This window comes from Osmerus mordax, chromosome 27 (assembly GCF_038355195.1).
Source record: "Osmerus mordax isolate fOsmMor3 chromosome 27, fOsmMor3.pri, whole genome shotgun sequence".
NCBI lineage: Eukaryota > Metazoa > Chordata > Actinopteri > Osmeriformes > Osmeridae > Osmerus > Osmerus mordax.
In genome coordinates, this window is record NC_090076.1 from 3,672,501 (window position 1) to 3,698,291 (window position 25,791).

Below are 25,791 nucleotides of genomic sequence, written 5' to 3' on the forward strand. Positions count from 1 at the left end.
TATAAAAGGGTTCATGTCAGCATGTGTCACACTGGTGGTTCCGAGTCGAAAAGGAATTCCAGTGAGAGAAATATTAGCAGGCTGAAAGCATTGCCTGTTTAGATTATGAGCTTTGTATGTGTGTCTGTGTGTTCTGTGTGGGAGTGTCTACGTGCATAAGGGTGTGTATGTGTGTGTTGGAAATGCTTCATGAGGAAGTTGGGTGACCCCAAGCAGGTGTAGGAGAGTGTATTTTTAGGCCCCAGAGGAGAATAACTTGATTGATGAAGAACTTCTCTCTCTCTCTCTCTCTCTCTCTCTCTCTCTCTCTCTCTCTCTCTCTCTCTCTCTCTCTCTCTCTCTCTCTCTCTCTCTCTCTCTCTCTGTCAATATACAGTATGTATTTATATACTGTATGTACTGTATGCGTATATTGTCAATATACAGTATGTATTTATATACTGTATGTACTGTATGCGTATATTGTTTAAATTATATACTGTCACATCACTCTATTGTATCTCTTAAAATACATGATTATCCTACAAGATACAACATACAGCACCCTGGATGTTTACTCATCCATGTTAGAAACAGTCTCATCTGCTCTGTGTCCATGGCAAGGGGAGTGTGTGGAGTGTGCATTCATACTTCTGTCATTGGTCTGCACATTCCTTTGTGTATTCTGAGTAGTTTTCGGTGATGAGGATAGTCTTATCTCTGGCTTTTTCTACTTTTTTGTTATGATGTCTTGAATAGGATCAAACCAAAAATGAACAGACAACACCAGAGTGGAACAGAGAAGAAAAGAGAAGATAAAGTGAGAAAAATTGAGCAAAGAAAGAATACTATGTGTGTTCTGTGTGTGTGTGTGGACCTCCCTCCTCAGGCAAAGAGGTCCTTCCTGTCAAGAAGTCAAGGAGGAAGAGGCTGGGGTAGAGAGAGGGATGTGTGTGAATGTGTGTGTTAGTGCGTGTTTGTGTCTGTGTGTGAGAAAGAGGAGGGGTTGTTGGCATAGAGACCGTCTGCAGGAAGTGGTAGTTCCAGGCAGCATGCCTCTGGCAGCCGCTCTCCTTAGACTTCCTGTGTGCTGCGAGGCACACTCACAGGGACGGAGCAGGGCACACACACACACAGAGACATGGGGACAGAGCAAGGCACACACATACAGACACACTCACAGGGACGGAGCGGGGCAGACCGCTTGCCCGAAGAGTGAAAAAACTGACAAACGAGAGGAGGAGGGAGGAGTGGAGGAGCGGAGGGTGGGAGGCAGCCGAGTTCAGCAGAGAGCAGCACTTTCCCACAGTCTGGGGATTTGACACATGGCTCTCACACATTCCTCAGCCCCGCAGCCAGCCGACTGGACCATCAGCGCATGGGGGCGGCGGGCAGGGGGGTCTGGGGGGAGGGAGGGGGGGGTTTGGGAGGGGGGCCACCATTGGCACTCACAACCACTGTAGAGTCACGGGAGGGAGAGTGTCCGTGCATATGTGTGTGTGTTTCCCACACTGCTTCTCTTAACCCCTTCCTGCCCGTGAGAGACAGCTTATTCGGGGAATGCTCTGTTTCCTCAGCTTAGCCTACTGTAATGTAAGTCTTCATGTCTTAATGTAATGTTATGTAAGTCTTAATGTAAGACTAATGGGTTTTTGGGAATGTTTTGGTTAGTTTTTTTGTGGTTGTACTTGAACGAATGCGTTACACTGACTCCGAACCACATTCTCCTTTTAAAAAACTCATCCTGTTCTCCCACTTGGATTAAGACGTTGGAAACAAGTTCAGTACTTGGCTGACTTGTTTTCGAAAAGATGGACCCGTGAGTACTTACCGTTATTGAGAGACAGAAGTGGCTCACTGTGAAGAGAGGATTCCAGAAAGGAGATGTTGTAATGGTGGTCGAAAGCACAGCTCCGCGCGGATCCTGGCCTCTGGGAAGGGTACTCGAAGTCCATCCTGGTTCACAGGGTCTAACAAGAACTGTTACTCAAATGGCTTGGTTGGATATAGAGATAAGTGAACTTTCTGTGTTCTCACCTTGTAACATTTGGTAATGTTACGAAATTATGGTGTTTAGAGTATGGCTCCTTATGCAGTATTTCTGTTAATAATTGATGCCTAGTCACACAATTAGGGGCCGTTGTGCCATTCATTTACTTTGGATAAAAACTATAAGAGCTCTAAATATATATTATATATATGTGATATAGACTTAAGTTATATCAATTAACTATTATACTATTATTTACGTTATGTTAGTGTGCATTTACCGCTGCATGGGTGTCCCTCTATCAGAAACCCCTCATACTCCTCCCTTTCCAAGGAGAAACCTACTTAAGGTGGTGCAGTGAACCAGGCCGGGGGTGTGGCAGGTGTGTGCGGAAACAGTCATTGACCGTGTCATCGGGTCAACGTGCGGACGGGGCGCTCCACGCCAAGACAAAGACACTTGGAACAAAGAAAGATCATTTGAAAGGACTATTCTTAAGTTTATATAGCAGTTTTATGTTTGTTTCATTTTGGTAAATAAATCCATTCATCAAGAGGAAAGAATAACCAGTTTCATCGTCTTCAATTAAACACACGTCAGACTACAGCACCTGCTACTCCAAGGAAGTGAACAGAGATAGGGAAACTGTTGCCGGTCCCGAGACGCCCGCGGGCCGGAACCGACCCCCCCTCCTGCCCAAGTTACTGCACACTCAATACTAAAAAACTGACTGCTACACATGCCTTACATCATTGGAAAGCTACGATTCTCGTGCTTGCATTGCTGTAATCCATTTCAAGATCAAGTCGCAACAGCAAGTTTAACCAACGTCTTTTTCTGGTCACAAATATGTAAACAAAGCAAAAGCAAACGATTCTACTCACCCAGCGACGTTCAGCGTAGTCTAGGTATGCAAAACATGACATTCCCAAAGGTCCAAACTATCCAATGTTGCCACAGTTACTTTGAAAAAGTAATCTGATTACTGATTACTGATTACTCCTGTAGTTACTTTACAGATTACTTGATTTTAAAAGTAACTAAATTAGATTACAAGTTACTTTCTTAGGATTTGTTAATTTATAGACAAGAGTTTCTTTTGAAATGTTGACCTAAGAACGCACTTGGAAAAACGACACAAGTTGTAGGCCTACTTGGGGAAAAAAACAAACCATATAAAATGCCCTGGCACAGTAAATCTGAGATCATTTGCGAACCATTACTTTTAGAAAAAAGATGGATTTGCATTTGATTTTGATTTGTTGCATTTGTTCATGTAATAGTTTATTAATCTTATTTGTCTTTCTTATTTGTCAAATATAATCAAATCGAGATGGCACCGGAGCAAAGGGGCTTGAGTAAAGTGGCGACTCAGAGTCACTGGGAGGTAGTGGTAGGTCTATGTATATACACGTGACGTAACCCTCATGCTGAAAACATGACTTAATTGTCGCATAGGCTACATGACTTCACTCCCAGAGACGCAAGAATAAATAAAATATATTTTTTACTATTAATGACAAAATAGTAACGCACAGTGACTTGGACAAGTAACTTTAATCTGATTACTGGTTTGGAAATAGTAACGTGTTAGATTACTTGTTACGGAAAAAAGTGGTCAGATTAGAAGCATCACTGAAACGATCTAACCATGTTGAGTAGTTATCCAAAACAATGAATTATATCCACACATAGCCACGATCTTGTTGCTTCGAATATTTACGATTGGAGAGTGTCAAGATGGCCGCTACACTCTGCCCTTTCGATTGACATCTTGTTTGACCCAATAGGAGCTTCCGTGCCCTGGTGACAGCCTTCTAAACCCAACTAGGTCTGTGTGTCCTGCCACCCCCTGCAACACTCATGAAAAAAGAGCGCTCAAAGAGACATCCAAAGAGAAAAAAAATAGGATGGGATGAATAAAAGAGAATTATTCCAGACTCAAGAGGACCTGCCTTCACGGAGCATCGTGAATTGCCAATTAAGGTATACCTCATCCCGTATCCTTCTCATCTCCCCTCCCTCCTTCTCCATCCTCCCCCCTCCCCATCCTCCCTTCCCTCCAAATCTTCCCTCCCTCCCATTCTCCCTCCCATTCTCCCTCCCCATCCTCCCTCCTACCCTAGCTCCTTATTCTCCCTCCCTCCACTGTTTCTTTTAGGAGTAGCGTCACAGATAAGTGGTTTTAACATTCCAATTTAATATTTTCCGTTCGACAAAAACTATGCAACAAATGCTTTAGTATGGCTTCAGAGTTTACTAATTAGAAGGCTAACAAGTAACACTAACATGGTAGTAGCAGAGTATAATGCTAGGTAACTTGGCCCGGCAGCTAACTAAAGCTAGCGAGCTACCATTTCAGAGAAATAACTCACTCTGCTAAGGGTTAATGCTTCAGTTGTTGTCAGGGTGCGAAAATCAAAATGTTTTGATGTTCGCTTGTTTAAAGAAATAAAGGAAGAAAAAATGGAGAGAAAAAGAAGGAAAAATAATTCACAGAAGCAGAAAACATTGTACTTCTGAAGGTATTTGTTTGATGAGGGAAACTCCAAATAAGCTTTTAAACCAATTAATGGACAGACCAACTCACTCAACCCTGAGATCTGGCCCTGATCCATTCATGCGTGTTTGTGTTTGCATGTGTATATGTGTGTGGATATCTGTACAGTATAAAGTTATTCCATGGGCATAAATACCTAAAACACAGGCTAGTAAGTTTCAGACACTTTACACAAGTTCTCTCTACAATATTCCAATATTGACTCCCAGTACAATATTATTGTACTGGGAGTCAGGTGGCTGAGCGGTTTGGGAATCGGGCTAGTAATCTGAAGGTTGCCAGTTCGAATCCCGGCCATGCCAAATGACGCTGTGTCCTTGGGCAAGGCACTTCACCCTACTTGCCTCGGGGGGGATGTCCCTGTACTTACTGTAAGTAGCTCTGGATAAAAGCGTCTGCTAAATGAAGCTTGCGCAAGTTCAGTTAGGCAAGACCGATCTCTGCACTCAGGCTTAATCGTAGTGTACACTACTCACTCCCGGTAGGGCGCTAAGAACGCCCTACCTTCCCCCGTTCCCTGGTCGGGCAGTCACTAGGGTTCAGGTCGATTAGCGCTCCCGCTATCAATTAATGGTGTCACATGATCCGTGCCTTTAAATATGATTCTCTCCCTGTGTAGTTTGTCCATGCTATCAAGTGCGCGACCCTCCACCCCCCCGTCGCCACCCGGTTCCTGTCTCAGTCTTCGGCTCGATTGGTCGTCGGCTGCCGCCAGCGCCATCAGTGTCTGGACTCCGTGGGGGATTCTTCTTCGGGCGTTGGGCAGGCGCCCGTTGATCTATATAATTCCCTGTGGGGTTCAAGCTCCAAACACCATAGTACATTTATTAGTCTATAATAAACATCTTTCACTCATCCCAGGTCTCTCCTGATTGAAATGACTAAATGTAAATGTATTCTTCAGAAATTCTAACATGAGGACTGTGAGTGTCTATCATACACAGCAAGAGACCTACCCCTTTTTTTTACTTTGCAAAACACACATCTGCTTGAAAAAGGATGTTCTCTGATCTGCTTGGCTGGTAGTCTGTTATCACTCATCATGACATGGTGTCTACGTGTAATTTTGGTGTGAGAGTGTGTGCAGGAATGTGTATGTATGTGTGTGCACATATGTGTGTGTGTGGTATGTTATTGTGTATGTGAGTGTGTGGTGTATGTATGTGTGTTTGTTTGTTTTTATTTGTGTGGTGTATGCATGTGTGTGGCGTATGTGTGGTGTGTGTATGTGTGGTGCGTATGTGTGTGTGTGAGAGAGAGAGAGAGAGAGAGAGAGAGAGAGAGTGAAGCCCATGTAGAGGGGTCAGTGGGAGAGAGAGGTGGGCCCCTCTGGGACCTTGTCTTGACCAGTCCCTTCCTGTCCTACGTTTTTTTAGGAGACTAAATGCTCTTTTGTTTCCAGATGACTCGCCTGTGAAAGCCTCCTGTCTGCCTGTCACCCAAACCAGATAAGGTGCACTGAACATGGCAGTCACACAGGGGGCCTAACACACACATGCACACGCACACACACATTCTTCCTTGCGTCTCTGCAGCCGGCTTTGATGTGCTCTTGAGCTGTTGTGTTGGTCGAGGCTTCACACAGACACACACCCACACAGACCGCCCCTGCTGTGTGAACGGCGGGGATTAGGAGTTCCTTGAGTCCTTCTAATGAAGCCTGTTTGATGTGGAGGGCCCAATTATCGCTCGGGGCCAAGGCCTTGAGCAGGACAACGTGGCTGGCCTTCCTTTTCCACAATTCACTCCCCCTGTCTTTCCCCATCTATCCAGCCAGGCGAGGGGTGCCAGGGGGTCTTCCCTGTCCCACACTGCCAGCCCGATCTAAGCAGATTCACATGCACAACCTTTGATGTTGTTAGTGGACAGACTGTATGTATATTGGAGGGACGTGTGTGTGTGTCTCTGAGAGAGATGTGTGTGTGTGTTTTGGAGGGACATGTGATGTTCTGTGGGTTGGAACGACGTGTGTGTATTGGAGGGACATGTGAGGTTCAAGGGAGTTCTGAAGATAGAGAGCAAGGAGGAAGATAGAGACTGTGGAAATTGTTCAGGGTTTAAACATCTAAACATGGGTAAATATTTAGTTTGTGGGAAGGGGAGGAGATGTGTTAGCTCAAGGAGTTTGGAGGATCTACTGTGTGTGTGCATGCTCATTGGGTGTGTAGTATCTGTGTGTGTGTACAGTGTAAGTATAGTGCACGTACTGTCAGTATGTATATATGGATCTCAAACAATTGTTCTTGCATTAGTTTGCTGGCAAGTATGACTGTGTATGTTTGAGGGCGTGTGTGTGGGTGTGCACTGTTTGCCACAGAGAATGAGCGCTGTACATGAGAGTATAGCCCTCCAGACCTCCTTTTGGAGGAGACAAGTGCATTTCTGTGAGTGTGTGTTTGTGTGTGTGTGAAAATACGCAGTTAGCAAGAAAGACAGAGAATATGTGTGTATGTGTGTGTTGGCCAGTATTCAAAGAAATAACAATACAGGATATCAGAAAAAAGCAAATACCTGCATCTCAGTCCTGAGCACCTAGAATGCATTTTCCAGATATACTGTGATATTCAAAATGTTTGTGTGCGTGTTTACTTTTCTTAATCACTTCTTCCCCGTCATGAATGTTATTGTCTTTGTCCACATGTTAGCGTTCTGTTTTGCCGCAATTCGATTATTATAAAGTGTTGGGACCATGTAGCAGTTTGGAAGACAACAAGATTACATCTCTCACACAGGCAGATGGACGGCTGTCTTATAGTCCAGGGTGCTGGGTAGATCCTGAGAAGCTGCTATCACACCAGAGTTAAGTATGCCAATATACGTGGGTGTTGCGCTATGGGCGTATATTTCTGTGTGTTTATGTGTGTGTATATGAGGTCAGCCTGTTTGGGAATGTCTTCAATGCTAGAGAAGAAGTGAGCTTTATGACAGTTGTTTTTATTTGAGCAGTGGAAATGCTACAACAATGAATAATTGTTGAATGGTGCAACTATTCAAATGTGTGGCACATGATGATGGCATAAAAGATGATGTGATGATGCTTTGGATAAAAACGGTTTTGCTGAATGTAAATGTTTTTCGTTTTTTTTAATGACTACAGTAGTCACTGGCTGCTACACTAACACACACACAAACACAGCCGTGCAAGAAAGCTTTCACAGAAAAAAAACCAGCCATGAATACAAAACAACAGAGTGGACCAGTGGATAAAAACATGTATGAACAGCCAACAGTTGTGTGTTCAGCGGAAACAGGGATGGAGAAGGACTGAGGATGCCTGGCACACACACACAGACATCGTTCCACACAGAAAGGTGAGGGTAAATGAATAGCAGTGTCCTGTTAGCACATGAAAAGTAGCTTGGTCATTACTGGATGGCTTGATGGTGCGTTGATAAATCTAAATTTTTAAACAACTCTCCAATGGGGTTTCATTATGAAAGACATTCCAAAAGCAACTGAAACAAAATTTTACTCCACAAACTGTTGCCATGTAAGGACCCATGAGCGTGTGTGTGTTGGAGTGTGTGTGTGTGTGTGTGTGTGGGGGGGGGGGGGGGGGGGGGGTTGGAGGAGTTCCAGGGGTGAACAGAGGGATGCCAGACAGGCCTTTGAGGAGTTTGAGCAGGTTCAACCCTGAACCCCCTCCATGCCTGGTCCCACCCCCCAGGGTTAGGAGGGCCGAGATGGGCTAAAAGAGGGCTGGGGGAGGGGGAGCACATCCACCCCCACAGCTCGAGAGGATCGATAACCTCAACACCAGCACACACACCCCCTCTGGCTACTGACTGCTGTCTAAGCATGAGAGAGGTATGTGAGGGAAATGGTGGGGGGTGGAACGGAAGGAGGGAGGGAACATTTTGAAAAGAGGGTGATGGGAGGGAGGGAGGATACGAAATGTGCCCAGGTTGGCTGACTCACTCCATCCCGCACACACACACACTCGTAAACATAACCCTGTACTTGCTGCTAGGCCCTGCCCCTCTTGCCTGTGTGGGATGGGGGAGGGGGGCGCTGCAGGCTGTCTGTGCCCTCTCCCTCACACAAATGCAACATGCAGGCTGAGGGGGAGGGGACGTGTGAGCCCTGCTCTGATCTGTGATGCTGGTGATGAAAGACAGGCAGCTAAGCTCCCGCGTGGGAGCCAGGTGGCATGAACTGACACAACCCCTCCACCACACGTTCCTCTTCCTCCTTCTCAACCTTATCTTCTTCACTGAGATTTATCTCGTTAATACAATCATGTAGGAAACTTAATGGGCCCTATTTTAACGATCTTAAACGCAAGTATCAAATGCGAAACGCAAGTAACTTTGTGGGTGGGACTCCGGCGCTGTTGCTATTATACCAGCGGGATAAATGACTCTTGCGCCCGACGCAAATCAAAAATGGGTTGGTCTGAAGTAGCTACATTACTCATTGGTGTGGTTTGGGCGTAACGTGCAATAAACCAATCAGTGTCATCTCACATTCCCTTTAAGAGCAGGCGCGCTTGTTCCATGGTGGATTGCTATTGTAATGGTGGATTTGCCAGGCGCACGCCAGGAGCAGTTCACAGCCGAGGAGACCGACGTTCTCGTCAGGGCCGTAAAAGATAGAGAAGTGACATTGTATGGGGATGGGAGAAAAAACACACCCAAATTAGCTTCGGTTAAACAGGCGTGGGAGGAAATTGCCACAATTGTTACAAATCAGGTTCACATACAAAGAGATTTCTCATGAAAATCTTTTTAATCATTGACATGAAAGAAATGTAACACAGCCATACAATAAATCAAAACAATTTAACCCAGCTTCGCAGGAAGAAGACCCTGGCCTCCTTGGCCCAGCAGTGCGCACGGGCCAAGCAAACTGCAAATCTGAAACTGCAAAATAGCACCAGGGAACATTTGCGCCGGAACACGCCTCCTCTTTTCGCTGAACCGCCCCCGGGAGCGCAAGTTCATTCCCTAATTTATCGACGTGTGTCTGTGAAGGGAAAAGTCCGCTGTGCGTCGAGTGCAAAATATGAATGATACATACGTCGGTGTACAAAGTCAATTGCGCTGGGTGCAAGATAGGGCCCTATATGTGTACCTTGAACCTGCATGTGTGCGTGTATGTGTGGTGGAGGGCAGGGCTGCGTGTTTTGATGTGTATTGCCCCCATCCTCACACCTGGTTTGTCTGGAGCTAGTGGTCCCTACCCCCCAGAGAGGGTGTGAGGTGGGCATGAACTCCACGAATGGAGAACACTCAGCCCAAGTTTTATAAACACACAAGAATTTCAAATGAATGTCAGTTTTTATGCATTTTGAAAATGTGTCTGTGTGATTTTTCTCCTTGTGTGTCTATGCGTATGTTTGGGTTTGTGCAGAACACATGATGACAAGCAAAATCGTCCTATACAGGGAGTTTCTCCACTCACTATCTCTCCTAAACACACACACACTCATTCTGGATCAGGCAAGAAGATCACACACTCTCTATGTCAGAACCTCTCACATCAGACTACCCACTGCTTCCCATAATCCCTCTCGGTAACTTTCATTAGGACCTGGAGCTTTGCGCTCCGTGGGCCAACTGTGATTTTCCCAGGACAATTAAACTTACTTAGTTGAAAAAAAATGGTGGTGTGGAGAGAAGAGGGTTAGGTTTAGGGAGGAAGAGAGTCAGGCTGGAAGCTGGTACTGGAAGAGTACTAAGTAGAATGCTAAGGTAAGGACTGGGAGGAACAGTTATATGTGTGGGTCCAGGGTCATGGTTAGTAAGTACAGAGTAATTACATGGAATAAGTATTGATCGCTGTGAAGTCATTGTTAGGGAATTTCATACAGGCTTACAGATGAAAGAGTTTTCTACAATAAGAGATGAGAGCAAGTTTTTTTTTTTTTATTACATGTGAAAAAGAAATACTGAGTAGATTACATTTTCAAAACAAGAGTTTTTTGCTTCTATCTTTTTAATTATGTATGTGTTGTTGATATGATGGATACAATCTTTTGTGTTCTAACCATGTGCCATTTTGAAAAATGCATAGGGGGTTGGATTAAGGAAGTATTTTTATATATATTTATGTAAAGAAAACATCCACACCACATGTTGTACACTTTGTGCAGTACAATTCAATTCATGTAATACTTTCAATATATATAAAAACGAAGGACTAGAATTTAGAGTGTTGCTGCTGTAAAATGTTATATTTGGGTCATAGGTATTGCTATGTGTAGCACTATTTCAAGAAGCCCTTATCTTTTTGTTACATTTGGGAGTTAGTTACAGTCCTATCAGAAGAGGTAAAGTGGCCCATTAGACATTAGACATGTCTAACCCCAAAGTGTGGCTAACTGCACCTCTCAAGCAAGGTTCCAAATGGCTTACCGACCTCCATAGAAAAACACTGTTCCTGGTCATGCAACAGTCACATAAGTGGGAGTATAATAAAGGAAGTAGGAAACAAAATAGATTGTTCATGCATCCAAAAAAAATCCATTAAGTAGTTAAAGTAAGATCTTATTACTAGCAAAGAAAGAACAAGGACAGATAATGCCTCTGTCCATGAAATCATTTAGAATAGTAAACAATGCCTTAGCATAATATCACAACTTGCTTTGCTTTCTGTTTGGTGTAACCAGACCAGACTCAAGAGGGATCCAAGGGTTTTATTAATAAACAGGGTGGTCAAGGAACAGGCAGAGATCGGTATTCAGGCAGACAGGGCAATAGAGGTAATCCAAAATCGTAATTGCAAAACAGGCAGAAGGTTGTTATATCGGCTAACAGGGCAAAATTGAGAATCCAATAGGAGTAGTCAAAAGGAAGGCAAAAAGGTCAAGTAACACCGAACAAGACTCATTAATAAACTTTTAGTTCAGCACTCTGCGCTTGGATCCTCTTTACAGACTGTCATGACACTCCGCTGTTTCCAAGACCATAGAGAAGTGTGGAAGAGGAAGCCGACGACAAGCTTTAGAAAAGCGGTCTACAATAAAGGTTTGTAAAGGGCTATCATTCCACCCGCTACCCCCGGCTAAGATACGGGAGGCCATAGCATACTGGGCCACTGATTGAACCCCTTGTTGTGGGGTAAGGATTTGTTCCCCGTCATCCTTACTCTGAGCAGGTTGATCGAAGACCTACCTTGTTGTTTCCAAACTTCTGTAGCCCACCTTAATGCAGAGCCTGTGAGGTGCAAAATTATGAAGGCTATCTTGGCTGAGTCTGACGGGTAGGTAGACAACTGGTGTTCAAACGGCAGGGAGCACTAAAGCAAAAGAAAAACTTGCATTGGTCGGGAGATCCGTCGTACTTCTCTGCTGATGCTACCCGGGCATGCACAGCTGCAGCTGCCACGGGTGGTGGAGAAGGGTCTACAGGAGCAGGCTGGAGCATCTCCGAAGTGTGTGTAATGAGCTCTTCCAGGAGGTGAGTCACATGACACAATTGGGATGCATGCTTCCCTAACACTCCCTGTGCTGCTATCGCCGAGTGCAAGGAAGCCACCTCCGCTGGATGGGCAAAGTCTTCTGTAACCAGACCAGACTCAGGAGGGATCCAAGGGATCCAAGAGCAGATGGTTTTATTACAAAATAGGGTAGTCAAGGAACAGGCAGAGATTGGTGTTCAGGCAGATGCCCTATTGCCCTAGAGGTAGGTGAATAGAGGTAATCCAAAATCATAATAGGCAGAAGGTAGTACTATCAGATCCAATCAATCCAATCCAATAGTAGTAGTCAAAAGGCAGTCAGTAACACCAAAAAGTCAGTAACACCGATCGGACAAGACTCAGGGAACAAATGCTCAGACAAACTTTAATAAAAGAGTAACAAGTAACAACAAACAACTTAACAACAAAATTAGGGAACCAATTAGGTGAAACCAATTAACTCAAAACTCAGGGGAAGCAGAGCGCAGGCTACTGCGAGTGTGCCTTGGTGTGAAATTTGGTTACCATGAGTAGGCAGGATAGGTTACGCATACCTAATGCTGTCTTTACATACACTGGCAGTCTTTTGTTGTGCTTGTTTCTTAATTTCAACATAATAGCCCTGGAGTCGGTTAAAGCCGAGCTTACATTAAGGTTACATCAGGGAACCTTACGTCAGGGAGTCAGGTGGCTGAGTGGTGAGGAAGTCGGACTAGTAATCCGAAGGTTGCCAGTTCGATTCCCGGTCATGCCAACTGACGTTGTGTCCTTGGGCAAGGCACTTCACCCTGGGGGAATGTCCCTGTACTTACTGTAAGTTGCTCTGGATAAGAGCGTCTGCTAAATGACTAAATGTAAATGTACATGAACTACCATGTAACTACATAGCAACAGCTATGACAACAAAATGTAGTTACGTAGGAATTGCTATGTAGTTACACTTTATTACAGTTTAGAGGTTCAAGGTGTTATACAAGTGAAACTTGATTTGGGGGAGGTGAGCTTTTTAAGGGTAGCTGGATGTAAGCATTGATCTTGTTTTGCAAACAAAACCTTCAACTGCCTCATACTCATACAGCTAAGACTTGACAAAATGTAATGACCTAGCGATACTTTTGTCACTAAAATGTTGGTTGCATAGGTAATGCTATGTAGATATTGTGTATAGTTAACATAACCTTCATTTAAACTGCTGCTCAGTTATCTTGAAGGCTTGGAATTCTGCTTTACACACTTTTTCAAACTTCTAAACATGAACATTTATGTTGATAATTCTGTTGGTAAAAATAAGCATGTAGCCTAATATACTGTATAATTTGATAACAGCCAATGTGATAGGATTCCTTTATCTGTAGTAAAACTGTGTTAGAAAACAAAGTGGGTGGAGCAGTGAATCTGATGACTGGGACCAGTGGTGTAAAGGTGGAGAGCCTTCAGCCAGATAGATTTGACACCAGGGGTTAAGCTTGTCTGATGACTGAAAGCTGATGCTGCTGCATGAGAGAACAGCCATGTTGACTAGGAAACAATGGGGCTGTGCTGGGTGGGGTGGGAAAGGTGGCAGATAAGGTGACCAAGAGGGAGAGAAGGGGAGTCAGGTGTGAATGCAGTAGTGATGTGTGTGTGCACGTGTGTGTGTTGTTTAAACCTCAAAAGGTATCCGCTGCCACCCCTCAAGGCTAGCTGGGGATGATGTCATGGGAACATCCAAACCATTACAGCAACACATTTGCTGTCAGTAAAAGTCAGTAAACAGTCAGTTGTATCATTTGTAAAATACATTTTGAAGCTTTTTATACTATTTGAGTTCTGATTACAAATGCAACAACTAGCTCTGGGTCTGCTAGCCTTCCTATCTTACAGTCAACTAGGGTGGAATAGCATCACTAGCTATTTTGCAATGAAATTCACTCATGTCAGTAATGGACAATAATTGGTCTCTGTTTAATTCTCTCTATATTTTAAGATTTGTCTTAGCCCCTAAGATAGGATGGGGGGGGGGGGGGGGGGGTATCTCCTGCATGTTGAAAACTAGTCAACATGGAGGCTAAACGATAGGGATAAACACATTCCTGTGCAAAACAGTATGTAATGGTGGGAGGTGGGGGCTGGGAGGTGGGGTGGGGTGGGGGGCAGCATTGTTGCTTCTATACAGAGAGGGGATGAATCTCCCAGCAGGCTCTCAGATCATCGTGGCAGCAAGCAGCACTTGACCTTTCCAGCTCTAAAGGACTATGACAGCCGTGGAGCTGTGAGAGAGAGAGATGAGAGGGGAAAAGAGAAGGCAGCGACAAAAGACACACAAAGTGTTCGACTCTGCCACCAAACAGTTAGTTTGCAATCAACGTCAGTCATGCCTCCTGTGGGGACAGTTTGATTCCCACTTTTCAAATTAGCCGTTTATTTCGGGGTTGATAATAGGGCGGCTAAATTGAAATTGGCAGCCCGACAATCTACAGATAATAGCGGTGGCGTAGGGAGATCATGTGAACAGTGCTGCTTTTCCCCCCCTTCTCCTTCCTCTCTTCCCCCTTCCCTGCCTCCTGTCGAAGACATGATGGCAGGGATGGCAGGAAAACAAAGAGAGGTTGAGAAAGGAAAAAGTCTAATCTCAGTCACAATCACAGGAGGGAGAGAAGAAAAAAATTGAAAGTTTGACACAAAAATCTGGGAAAAGGAAAAAAGGGGAAAACAGTACTGGAATAATGTGCCAGTGATCAGAAGAGAGAGCCTGTGTGGATGAGAGAGAATAAGAGAGGGATTAAGGGAGTGATGGGTGTCGTCTCCCTTGTCCCTGGCAGGGGACCAGTTCAGGTCGCCAGGATATTCATGCTTTTTAAAATGCCATGGGAAGAGGTAGAGCAGAGAGAGGAGGTGGAGGACCTAATGCTCCGGGCTGTAATCCTGACCCCAACACAACCTTCAACTGACATTGTTGCTTTGGGAGATGCCCGTGTTGGTGTTTTGGTTAACAGTGGCTGGCAGACACTTTTTTGTTGGTTTACTTTTTTATTCAGTGTTGGTCACAGTTGCAGGTTTTCAGCTCAGTGATTTCCAACAAACTTCCACAAGAACAAACTAACAAGAACTCCGAAACATTGCATAGGTTTCTGTCCTATTTTGCTCCACAGCCAGCCTCTATTGTTCCCCCATCCACCCACACAACACCCTTTCCAAAACACAGACTCATTAAGCCTTCATGCAAATCTGCATCAGTTGAACATTTGACGTGTTTCATTTAGATATAATGGTCGGGATATGAGTGGGATCAGTGAGTTGAATGGGCCAGGTCCTCATCAAACACACATTGCTGCCCAGTTTTTGTTTACTCTGAGTAAGGCCTATTAGAGATAATGATTTGAAGCACCGTGCCATCAGTTAAAAGAAGCAGCCTTGTCTTCAAAGGCCCTTCTCTTATCTACTGTCAACAAAGAGATTGGGAGTGGGTGTGTGTGCTTACGACAAGGAAAAGGAGAGGCTTCTTGCACCTGCGTTTGAAATGGGCCACGACTCTCCCCACAACACCTTGAAGACACTCTGGCTCACGTTTCCTCGTGGCTAGGTGGTTGAATTGATACAAGGATGAGGAGTGAAATACACTGTAAATCATTTCTGCAGAAATGCCTGTCATTATTGTACGTTGTGTGGACAAACCACAGTCAAGCTCAACTGCAGTTTTTATTTTTTCCTGTGACAGTTATCCATTCATGATTTACCAAATACCTCGTACAAGCATTATATCACACTACAAACACTCAGGCTGAATCCATTGTTTCATGGTTTTTATGGTGTACACGGTTTACGTAAAACAACATATTTAGAAGGTCCTCACCAGTATTCCCAGTCCAGGCCTCAGGCTGAAGCCGCAGACCGGGCCAACTGAGCGGTCTGCTCCCCCACCGCCCCACTCTGCTCTCACGGCTATTTCACTCACTTCTGATGACCGATGACCCAGTCACTGGCAGCCTCCCCCACACATGCAAATACTGTACAGGCCCTTCTTCAAGAGCCGAGGGAGAAGAGAGAGAACAAGGGGGAAATGGAAGTACGTAAAAAAGAGAGAATGATAGCGGGAGGAAGAAAAAACAAGGTTAGTAGACAAAGGTAGAAATAGAGAGAGAGAGAGAGAGAGAGAGAGAGAGAGAGAGAGAGAGAGAGAGAGAGAGAGAGAGAGAGAGAGAGAGAGAGAGAAGGGAGGGAGGGAAGGAGAGACAGAGAAATAGAGAGAGGGAAAGAGAGACAGATAAAGAAACAAAGAGAGAGAGAGAGAGAGAGAGAGAGAGAGAGAGAGAGAGAGAGAGAGAGAGAGATAGTGACCCTGAGGGCCCCTCCTCAGAGGAGGAGAGAGCAGCAGCCCGGGGAGGCTCCACACATCTTCCATCCATACGCATGGGGCCCGGGCTTCTCTCTGAGCCAGCCAAACACACCCCAGCTCTCATGACTGCAAGGCTGAGGGTGACCCATGCTGATCTGAGTGTGTGTGTGCTGTGTATGTATATCTGTGTGTGCTTGGCGCATGAACCACTGCTTTGCATTTTTTTCCTGCTCCCAGGCCCCCCCAGGCCTCCTCTTCTCTCCTGGTGTGTGTGTGTGTGTGTATGTGTGTGTTTAAATGTGTGTGCATGTGTGTGTCAATGTGTGTGCATGTGTGTGTAGTAAGTTTGTGATGCTTAAGTGTTCTTGAGCGGTTAAGTGAGAGGGGAGGTGGGCGATATGTTAGTCTGTATCTGGAGAGCCTCCAGACCCCTCTTCTCTCCTCTCCTCTTTCTCTCCTCTCCCTCTGTTGTCTCTGCTCGGAGAATCTTTCAGTTCTCTGTCTCCGTTCTGAGTCCCTGCTTTGATCCCTTTTCTTCCTGCCTTGGTTAACTTGCTTACAGCAGCCAAGCACAGGTCTTCCTCTCCTCCCACAAGTGGTACACATACTTACTTAAACCACACATACCCGTATGCATACACATACCAACTGTTTGTCTTTTTCATTTAGCTGGATCTTTTATAAGCTTCCTTAAAAAAGGCTTTACTGGAAATTGAAGTTGAAAATCAGTTACTAGGTAGCCTGCATTGGTGAACTGTTTGGGTGAACTGGACTGTGTGAACTTAAACACACACCCACATACACAGATACACACTATCCTCTATTGCAGAGCCCACCTCGTGGGTAGCATACCAGTCCAAATCTTAAGCTTGGATACAGTCTGACTGTCTGTCAACCCCCACGCCTCCCTTACCACCCTACACCAGCCAGCCCTGACACTGGCACCTTCTCAACCTTCCTCAGCACGAGTCTACGCCATCTTTCGTTCCTGTTTGCTGGCAGAGACGGCTGCCAGTGGTTTACACATTAAACACAAGCTTGATAACTGTCTAGTGTAGTTTGTGAGCGCAATATCGTCCACTTTCACACGCACTTTAACCCCGCAATCATCGCGGCATGAGTGCATTATTGCAGTACGGAGGTCCACAGCAGAGAGGCGTCAACAAAGATATCGGCTTGGGAAAGAGCCTGGAGTGGAGGATTGAGAAAAGTGGAAGAGAGGTACAGAAGGGATGGAATGTATGGATGTAGGTCAGGGATATAGGGGTGCTAGGTCAGGGCAGTCTGGAGGAAATGGGATGGTTTATGAATGAAGGAATGATTTAGGGGTGGAAGGGGTGTTACGCAACACTGCAGCTCAAGCGAAATAAATTTGTTGGGTTATTTTTCTTTGTTAAACTTTCTATTATAGAATTTTCTTTTTAAACAATAACAATTTACCATATGTTTATCATTCTTAGGATAAGATATTAATTTCTGTTAATAGCCTATCTGTTTCAGTGGTGAAGCTGTTTCCCAGTGCTAGCTGTGTGATAGTGGAGCTGACACACAGCAGCAGGCAGTACTCCTGAGACAGACTGCGACCAGGTGCAGCCGATAAGAAGCTAAACTCACTGGAAAAGGGAGTGACTGTGAGACCCAGGGCGCTGAGGCTCGATTCAGTGCAGGAACCTCTTGCAACATGAGCGTGAGAAAGTCATTCAGGCAGAGAGGTTTCCAAAACCTGCACTTTATTGTCTTCTCAACATCAATACATTTGTTTTGGAACTCTGTCAGTGCCTTTGTGCAAGACGGAATTAGTCAGGTGTTAGCGGCAAACAATAAGACATGCTATTGGTGTGCATTATACCTTGCTCAAGTGACGCAACATATTTTCTTAGTTTTTCACAGGTTTGTTTTGCATCCCTTATTGGCAGTGGACATTTGTATTGTATTCTTAACAAGGAATACCTTTTGTGTGCTTGTGATTAATAGAAAGAAGATAGAAAGAAGAAAGAGAACTGTAAATTAATAATCATGAGTAGAGAGGGGATAAGATATGTGGAAAGAGCAGTTCTTATGTCCCTATAGAGAAATATTGCAATCATGTTTATGGACAAAAGTTGGAACAGGTATGGAATATTAGGTAAAGCAGAGATCCAACAGATGGAGAAGACAGCATGCTTGTATTTGAAGACCAAAAGCCAGGGTTGAAGTAACATAGTTGACAGCATAAATGGAATGAAGAATTAGATGTAAATTGATGGAGATGTGTGCATGGCTGGAAAAGCATGATGAAAAGAGAAAGTGATTGTATGAGTATAAAGTCAACCTGCATGCTATTCGGCTGAAACTTCTTATTGATTTAGTTGGGATGTTCAGAAGAGTTAGACTCTGAACCATAAACAGTTTATTATTATAATATTGTACTGCAGTATTTAGGGCATTTAAACCACATCGCATCACACGTTAAATACATGTGATTTTGTTGCAATGGAATTATGGTGACTATTCATTACCGAATTTTAATAGGTTATCTTATGCCGCTTAAGAGCAGTGTTTATAAGGCCGAAGGAACATATTTAGAGAGGTCTTGCTATAGGTAAAATGTAGCCTACAAGAGAACTAGCCTCCAGCCAGCAGAAAGCCCCCGAAATGCAGTCTAGCCGTCCTCTAGCAAGCACGCTGAATGGTCTGACAGAAATGCGAGTAGGCTAAGAAGTGATCTCACTTTCTGTAAGTTAACTAAAATCTATATTTTGCGGTATATATTACCTTTTTTGTGTATTGTATGAAGTGAGTACATGTATTCTGGTGGTGCTCAATGGAGACTGCAGTTGTTGTGTCCCAAACAGCACTCACAATTGAGCTTATCATATCCACGATCTTGTGGGCAGCTGCGAGCAACTTCCCGCAGTTGCAGGCGGCAAGCCGAGAGGAGCAGTGCTTTCCGTCGCTTGCGCGCCACGTGTCGCGGGCTCCGGAACAGCTGGAGATCCCGCCCGTGAAGGTTCACCTACTAAGTCCGTAAAGGAGCGGACACAGTGCTGTCTTCAACTGCTGTTTCCTAACAGAAGGAGGCCAACACATTTTTCCAGTAACGCTGGAAAGTAGATCGTAGCCTACTTAATGATACTTGGGATCGACCATTTTTGTAACATTATCAACCTTTTGAGATATCCTAGGCTATTTATGCTAATTACCAACACTGTCTTTATATGTCTATAACTGTTGACGTATAGGCTAATAGTGTAATAAACTGTATAACTTATTTAACTTAACGTGTAACAATAAATTGGCTATAAACCTACTTCATAGACATTGTGTTTACTTTCTTGAATACCGGAACTATAGGCTACACAGAATATTATACGATTGTATGAAACTATTATAACCATTAACTTTACTGGTCATGTCTGAGTCCGTTTCTCTCTCTTTCTGTCTCTGATAAAGATAAGGAAACGAAATTATGACTTGAAATTCAACGCCCAACTGCTGCCCGACCACAGGCTCTAATCGTGTGCTCACACTGAAATATCTCTGCTTTGGCTCACATTCCGATAAGCCCGATCGAGCTCTCGGTAGGCGTGGTTTTCCCAGGCTTTTAAAACAGCAGCTGCTATTTACCTTCCCTCTAATGTAAACCACCACCGCCCCCCCCCCCCCCCAGCCCCCCAGCCCCGCAGCCAAACCTCAACCACCACCCCCACACCCGCCCAGCCCGACAGCCAAACCTCAACCACCGCGCTCATAAAACATCCTGGCACGTGCTTCACATTCACAATACTGCTCGCATGTCGACAGATGTCAAAAAGGCAAATTTGTACAGAAGTCGCACGCATTGAATAAATATTGCTTAAAACTGGATTGATTAGGACGAGAATTTGTTTTGACACTTTAAGAGAAGACTCACAATTCAATAGACCACCTTTACTCTACTAGGCTATGGGGGACTACGATTTAATCTGCATAAACAATCCATAGAAGACACCATAATTACTATATCAAGTAGCCTATCCTAAAACTTTGAATTATACTACATGTTTATTATTCTAAATAAGTAGATACAATTTATGCTGTACGTTTACAGCTATACTGTATATGTTATGAAAGTACATTGTGAAATAAACTATTAGGATTGCTGTCATGCAGTGTGCGCTATCTCAGATGTCTCTTCTCTGTTCGTGTTTCACTCCAGATTGGGATCAACATGCCCGGTCAAGTCAGCTCAGTGCTCGCTTTCTGCCGGGGTGGTAGTCGGAGGCTCAAGTGTTAATATGTAAACGGCATGATTGAAGGCAGCCCGGCTGTGTCCTAAACCAGACCGTGTGCCATTGGCCGCCCGCTAAAACACCAAACAACCAATGGAGGGGCGCCGACCACGAGCCATCCTCCCATCGGGCCGCGTGTCCCTCACGCTGATTGGTACAAAGTTACTGTGGGAAAGAAAGTTTGGGAAGTTTCACACGAGCCGTTCGCGTGCAGTTCCAGATATAAATAAGACCCACACGAAGCCCAAACCAGTCAGACGCATCGTCCGCTGGCAGCCGGTGATCTCAGATTCAGTGACATCCTTTAGGCTGTCGCTCATTCACGGGACACCCGTCTTCCGCCTTTCAACCCAGAGCGGATTTTTGTATCAACAGGATTTGGACTTAAAACAAGACTACACTCAGGAAGCACGTTGTTCCCCGTCATTAATCACCAGCAGTGGACAATTTTATCAATTTGCAGTGGTGCGCTTGTGGGATATTTGTGACTCAAGATGCCTGCCGATATGATGGAAAAAAACTCGTCCTCTCCGGTGGCTGCAACACCAGCGAGCATGAACACTACACCTGATAAACCCAAGACTGCTTCAGAGCACAGAAAGGTTGGTAGGCAATGGGAGTCTAACCCGGCTGAAATTCTACTTATCTACCCTTAAACCTTAATTTAAAAACTGAAACCTTATGAATCAAACAAGAAGCACATTCTAACAATTTCCTATATATTTTTTCTTTAGTCCTCTAAACCTATTATGGAGAAAAGAAGAAGAGCCAGAATCAACGAAAGTTTGGGACAGCTGAAAACACTCATCTTGGATGCACTGAAAAAAGATGTAAGTAGCATATATTATCTTTACGAATGGCATACTAGCCTACTCATGGTATTGATCTTAGGACTTTTGGATATAATCTAAATCAGAAAACAATTCTCAGTCTTAACGATCCTTAATTATTATTATGTATTTTATTGGGCGCAGAGCTCCAGACACTCGAAACTTGAAAAGGCGGACATCCTGGAGATGACGGTGAAACATCTCCGGAATCTTCAGAGAGCTCAGATGACGGGTAAGTCATTGGAGCTGTTTTGATTAAGCCTCAGGCAGATTTCTATTGTTACGCTTTGGTAGTGTATTTCTACATTTGGTATCTAAATTGTTAGAATGAAGCTAGCCTAGTTAGAGCATCATTGATAAAAAGAGATACATTTTAGTTTACAGAATGTTTGAGAAGACCATCACCGTGTTCCTTGATTTATAATTCCAGTAATACATATTTTGCATTTCCTCTTCAGCTGCCTTGAACACCGACCCCACAGTGCTTGGGAAATACAGAGCTGGTTTCAGTGAATGCATGAATGAAGTCACACGTTTCCTTTCGACCTGTGAAGGGGTTAACACTGAGGTCAGGACACGGCTTCTCGGTCACTTGGCCAGCTGCATGACGCAGATCAATGCTATGAACTACCCTACTCAACATCAGATCCCTGCTGGCCCTCCTCACCCCTCTTTTGGCCAGTCCATGGTACAGATCCCCAGCTCTCCTCAAGCGAACGTCATGCCCATGCCTTGCAAAGGCAGCTCTCCATCAAATTTACCTTCAGACGCTACAAAAGTGTACGGAGGCTTCCAGATTGTACCTGCCACAGATGGACAGTTTGCCTTTTTGATCCCGAATGCAGCTTTTGCGCCAAATGGTCCGGTTATCCCCGTGTACGCCAACAATGTCAGCACACCGGTTCCTGTTGCGGTCTCCCCAGGCGCACCATCAGGCAATACAGACTCTGTGTGGCGACCCTGGTAAAATCACTGGACTAAACTGAAAAACTTGTTGACACTTCTCTTTTTTGTTCAATGTTACATGAGTTTGTTTGGATCGTTTTTGTATTGCAATGCGTAAATGAAAGATGTATGCACTATATTTGTATAGACTATACGGAAGTGAAGTTCATATTGAAATGAAATTTGTATTGTTTAAGTCATGTTCACTGCATTTTTATGTGAGGTGTCTATTTTTACTGTCTGATGCCAAAGATATGTCAAATGCTCTTATTTCTTCGTTTTGGAAGACAAAATAAATTTGTAAAGATTTGGAAAACAAACGTTGTTTTGTTGTGTTTGTCTTTCAGTGACATTATTTTGCTCTGGAAATTTGCCCAGCAATTCTTTAAAGGCCTACTGCTTTTCAAATTGTTATCAAATACCTATACAGCCATTTAGTCAGTTTGGTCATAATATTATAAATAATCCAAGACAAGTATGCTATGTGCTCCTCTTTGTTGGTCCGTGTGTGTGAAAATGTTAAATTATTAGAAAAATCTGCACAATTGGCAGATTATATTATTGGGATGGAACAATGTCTGTTTCACGCAAACCCTGGAAAATTTGAAATTAGTGATATCTTGAGGGAGTATTCAAATTGAATTATTCAACTTCTAGTGTTCACTGAGATAATGTAGGCCTATTGTCAAATTAATAGGTGTATAAAAATGATAAAAGATAAAAGCACTTTGCACAAGTCTCAGACTACATTATGTTCTGAAGAAAAGTCAGGACACTGAACGACTCTAACACAAGAATTGTGACAGACCTGTAAGGCTGTCCTGTTTCTGTCCATTGAGGGGCAGAAGTTCATATGGTATAGCCCACAATTTTCCAGGTCTTAGCGTCCACTAATTTCTATGATCATTTCAAGACTTACAATCATGACGTGCATATCAAATGGACTGTGGACAATGTACTGAGGAAACTGACACATAAGAGAGGCAATTCAGTTAACTAGCCTATCTATTACACTCATCTTCCTGGAGGTCAGTTGCGCCATCTAGTACACCAGGAAAGAACTGCAATCAGATCAATGAACGAACCATTGTGTTCACACACACACAGCTGCAAACTGGTCCTTTTAATTTGTTTGGCGCACACAAAATGGGATCATTAAAGTAGACAACAAAATGCTAACACAACAAAAAAGTTTTTACATGGTATATAAGAATTTGAGTAAAGGCTAGATTATGTTTTTAAGTTCTACAGTCTACATAGATAACAGGCCTTATGCGTAGATAGCAGCAAGGATAAACCTTTTCAAAACAAAGATACAAATTTTCCAGTAGAAAGGAATTTTTGTCTCTTGATTTTTGATTTCAAGAGCTTGTTGGAAAATTTAAAAGTAGCCTAGACCTAGAATTGTTCCATTGGAATCGGTTGTCCTGGTGTCTGCACTGATGTACTGTAGAATTGCCCTAAATTTACTTTAGCAAACTGCAACTTACATTTTACATTTACATTTAGATGTAAATGTAAACTTCAGGCTATATTACTATTTCATGTGCATCTTAAGAAAAAAAATTGTAATAAGATCCTCTGCCTTGGTCTGGGGGCACGTCTATCCTGATGACACAAGATGTTCTTTTAACCAGCTCTGTGAAGTCCCTTTTATGGAGATGAGTGTTAGACGTAGGATGGTTTCCATTGCTTCGTGGGAGCACTCTGCCCAGGTGTGCCCCCTCCAGCATTTCCAGTGTGGTCACTCTTCTGGGGGTGGGGGCATGTGTTTGTAATTACCAATCTGCTAAGAGGCACAAAGTGTGGATAAGTGCCATCATTTTGAATTTCCATCACACCTTTTTACAGGGGGCCAGGGATTCCAGATTGGGGCCATGTGTGTAGAGGGAGCCTCAGTGTAGAGGCCAGGGCAGCCTTGGTGTGGAGGCTAGGGGTCTGCTCGGGATAAAGGTGGTGGCAGAGGTGGGCGTGGTGGGTCAGAAGTTTTGTGCGTGTGTCCATACTTTTGGACTGGTAGGTTTGTGTGCGTGTGTGTGTGTATAGGGGGGGATATGTTTGTGATTTTTTCCTGCCTTCTCTTAACCACTCCAGGCTCACAGCTGGATGACATCCAGCTCCCCCTCCCTCCCTCCCTCCCTCCCTCCCTCCCTCCCTCCCTCCCTCCCTCCCTCCCTCCCTCCCTCCCTCCCTCCCTCCCTCCCTCCCTCCCTCCCTCCCTCCCTCCCTCCCTCCCTCCCTCCCTCCCTCCCTCCCTCCCTCCCTCCCTCCCTCCATTCCCTCCCTCCCTCTTTTCCCCATTATCATGATCATTAGCGAGCCACCACCTCCCTCCCTCCTGAGCAGGGAAGCTTTACTGGGCTCTCCTTTTACCCTGCTGCAGTGGCTGCTCAGCCGGACTGACCGCACACATGTCACAACACCATCAGGGGGTTAGCTGCCATGCGTGTCCATTCACTTTTCCCACACTCCGTGCGCATGCAAGAACGAAAGGAGGGAGGGACGAATGGAGGGGGGAAAAAAGTCCCTCCATGCTTCCTCCTTGCTCACTAAGTGCTACCATATGGTGCAATCTTTCTTTCCCTGGGTCTCTCTTCTCTCCCTTCCTCTGTCTTTTTCTCCCTCTCTCCCTTTCTCTGAATCTCTCATTCTTGTTCTCCCTTTCCCTCTCCCCATCCCTCTAATAGCCTGTCACTGGGGCTGCCTTTGATTGCAGCCCAGACAAGCGAGAGCTTTATGATTTAAGCCTGGGGCTTGCTGTACCAAGCCCTGGATTCATTTTGAAGCCAAACACTGCCCCCCCCCCCTCGCCTGCTTCGCCCCCTTCCACTCACCCTCCCCCCACACCCCTCCTGTAGTTGCAGGGGAAGGCTGTTTTCTGGCAGGAAATGAATAGCTCCCAGATGAGCACAGGAACCTGAGAGGTCGTGAGAAAGAGGCGAACCCCCCTCAGCAGGCCCGGCCTGCTGCCAGCCGCCGGGGGAATGTGTGTGAGCTCCTCTCTGACACACGCGTCAACTCCCCCCCCCCTCCCCCCTCCTGCGCCTCCTCGCCTCTTCCCCCGCACCCCTCCTCTTTCCCCTCCCCCCCGGCCCCTGGCCCGTCCTCCTCCCCTGTGCAGGGTTGGCCAGACCCGGGCCGGCTGGAGACAGCCTGACAGACAAGGCGGCAGCCACAAACGAGCAAGACTGGTGGAGGGGAGTGAAGGGAGAGAGGAGAGAGAGGACTTAGAGGAATAGGAGGAGTATGATGATGGGCAGCGGAGGTAGGGGAAGGGGGGGGGGGGGCAGAGGGTGACAGGAAATTTGTAGTGACTGTAGGCTGGATCGAGTTCACACCTACTCTGGCCTAAATCGTACATGCTGTTGGGCAACATGTTATGTACAGATGTAACACTGACCTCCCTGAGTGTGTTTAATATGGGGATCTACCAGAGAAAGTGAGTGAAAATAAATAAAAGACATGCGACAAAAACTATGTTTACATATAGGTACAGTAAATGTAAATATAAAAAAATGACA

At 44.8% G+C, this 25,791-nt stretch overlaps 1 protein-coding gene and 1 long non-coding RNA gene across 2 annotated transcripts in view; one reads left to right on the forward strand and one right to left on the reverse strand.

The window, feature by feature from the left end:
* LOC136936898 (uncharacterized) overlaps window positions 1–9,291 on the reverse strand; it is a 330,204-nt gene extending 320,913 nt beyond the window's left edge. The window contains exon 1 of the long non-coding RNA XR_010875199.1: window positions 9,184–9,291. This is a non-coding gene — a long non-coding RNA (uncharacterized lncRNA). The remainder of the gene's footprint in view (window positions 1–9,183) is intronic.
* Window positions 9,292–20,760: 11,469 nt separating this feature from the next.
* On the forward strand, window positions 20,761–22,584 carry her6 (hairy-related 6). The gene is made up of 4 exons (XM_067230460.1): window positions 20,761–21,097; window positions 21,230–21,325; window positions 21,470–21,557; window positions 21,784–22,584. The coding sequence occupies exons 1-4, from the start codon at window positions 20,990–20,992 to the stop codon at window positions 22,290–22,292; spliced, it is 801 nt and encodes a 266-aa protein (XP_067086561.1). The 5' UTR covers window positions 20,761–20,989; the 3' UTR covers window positions 22,293–22,584.
* Window positions 22,585–25,791: the final 3,207 nt, after the last annotated feature.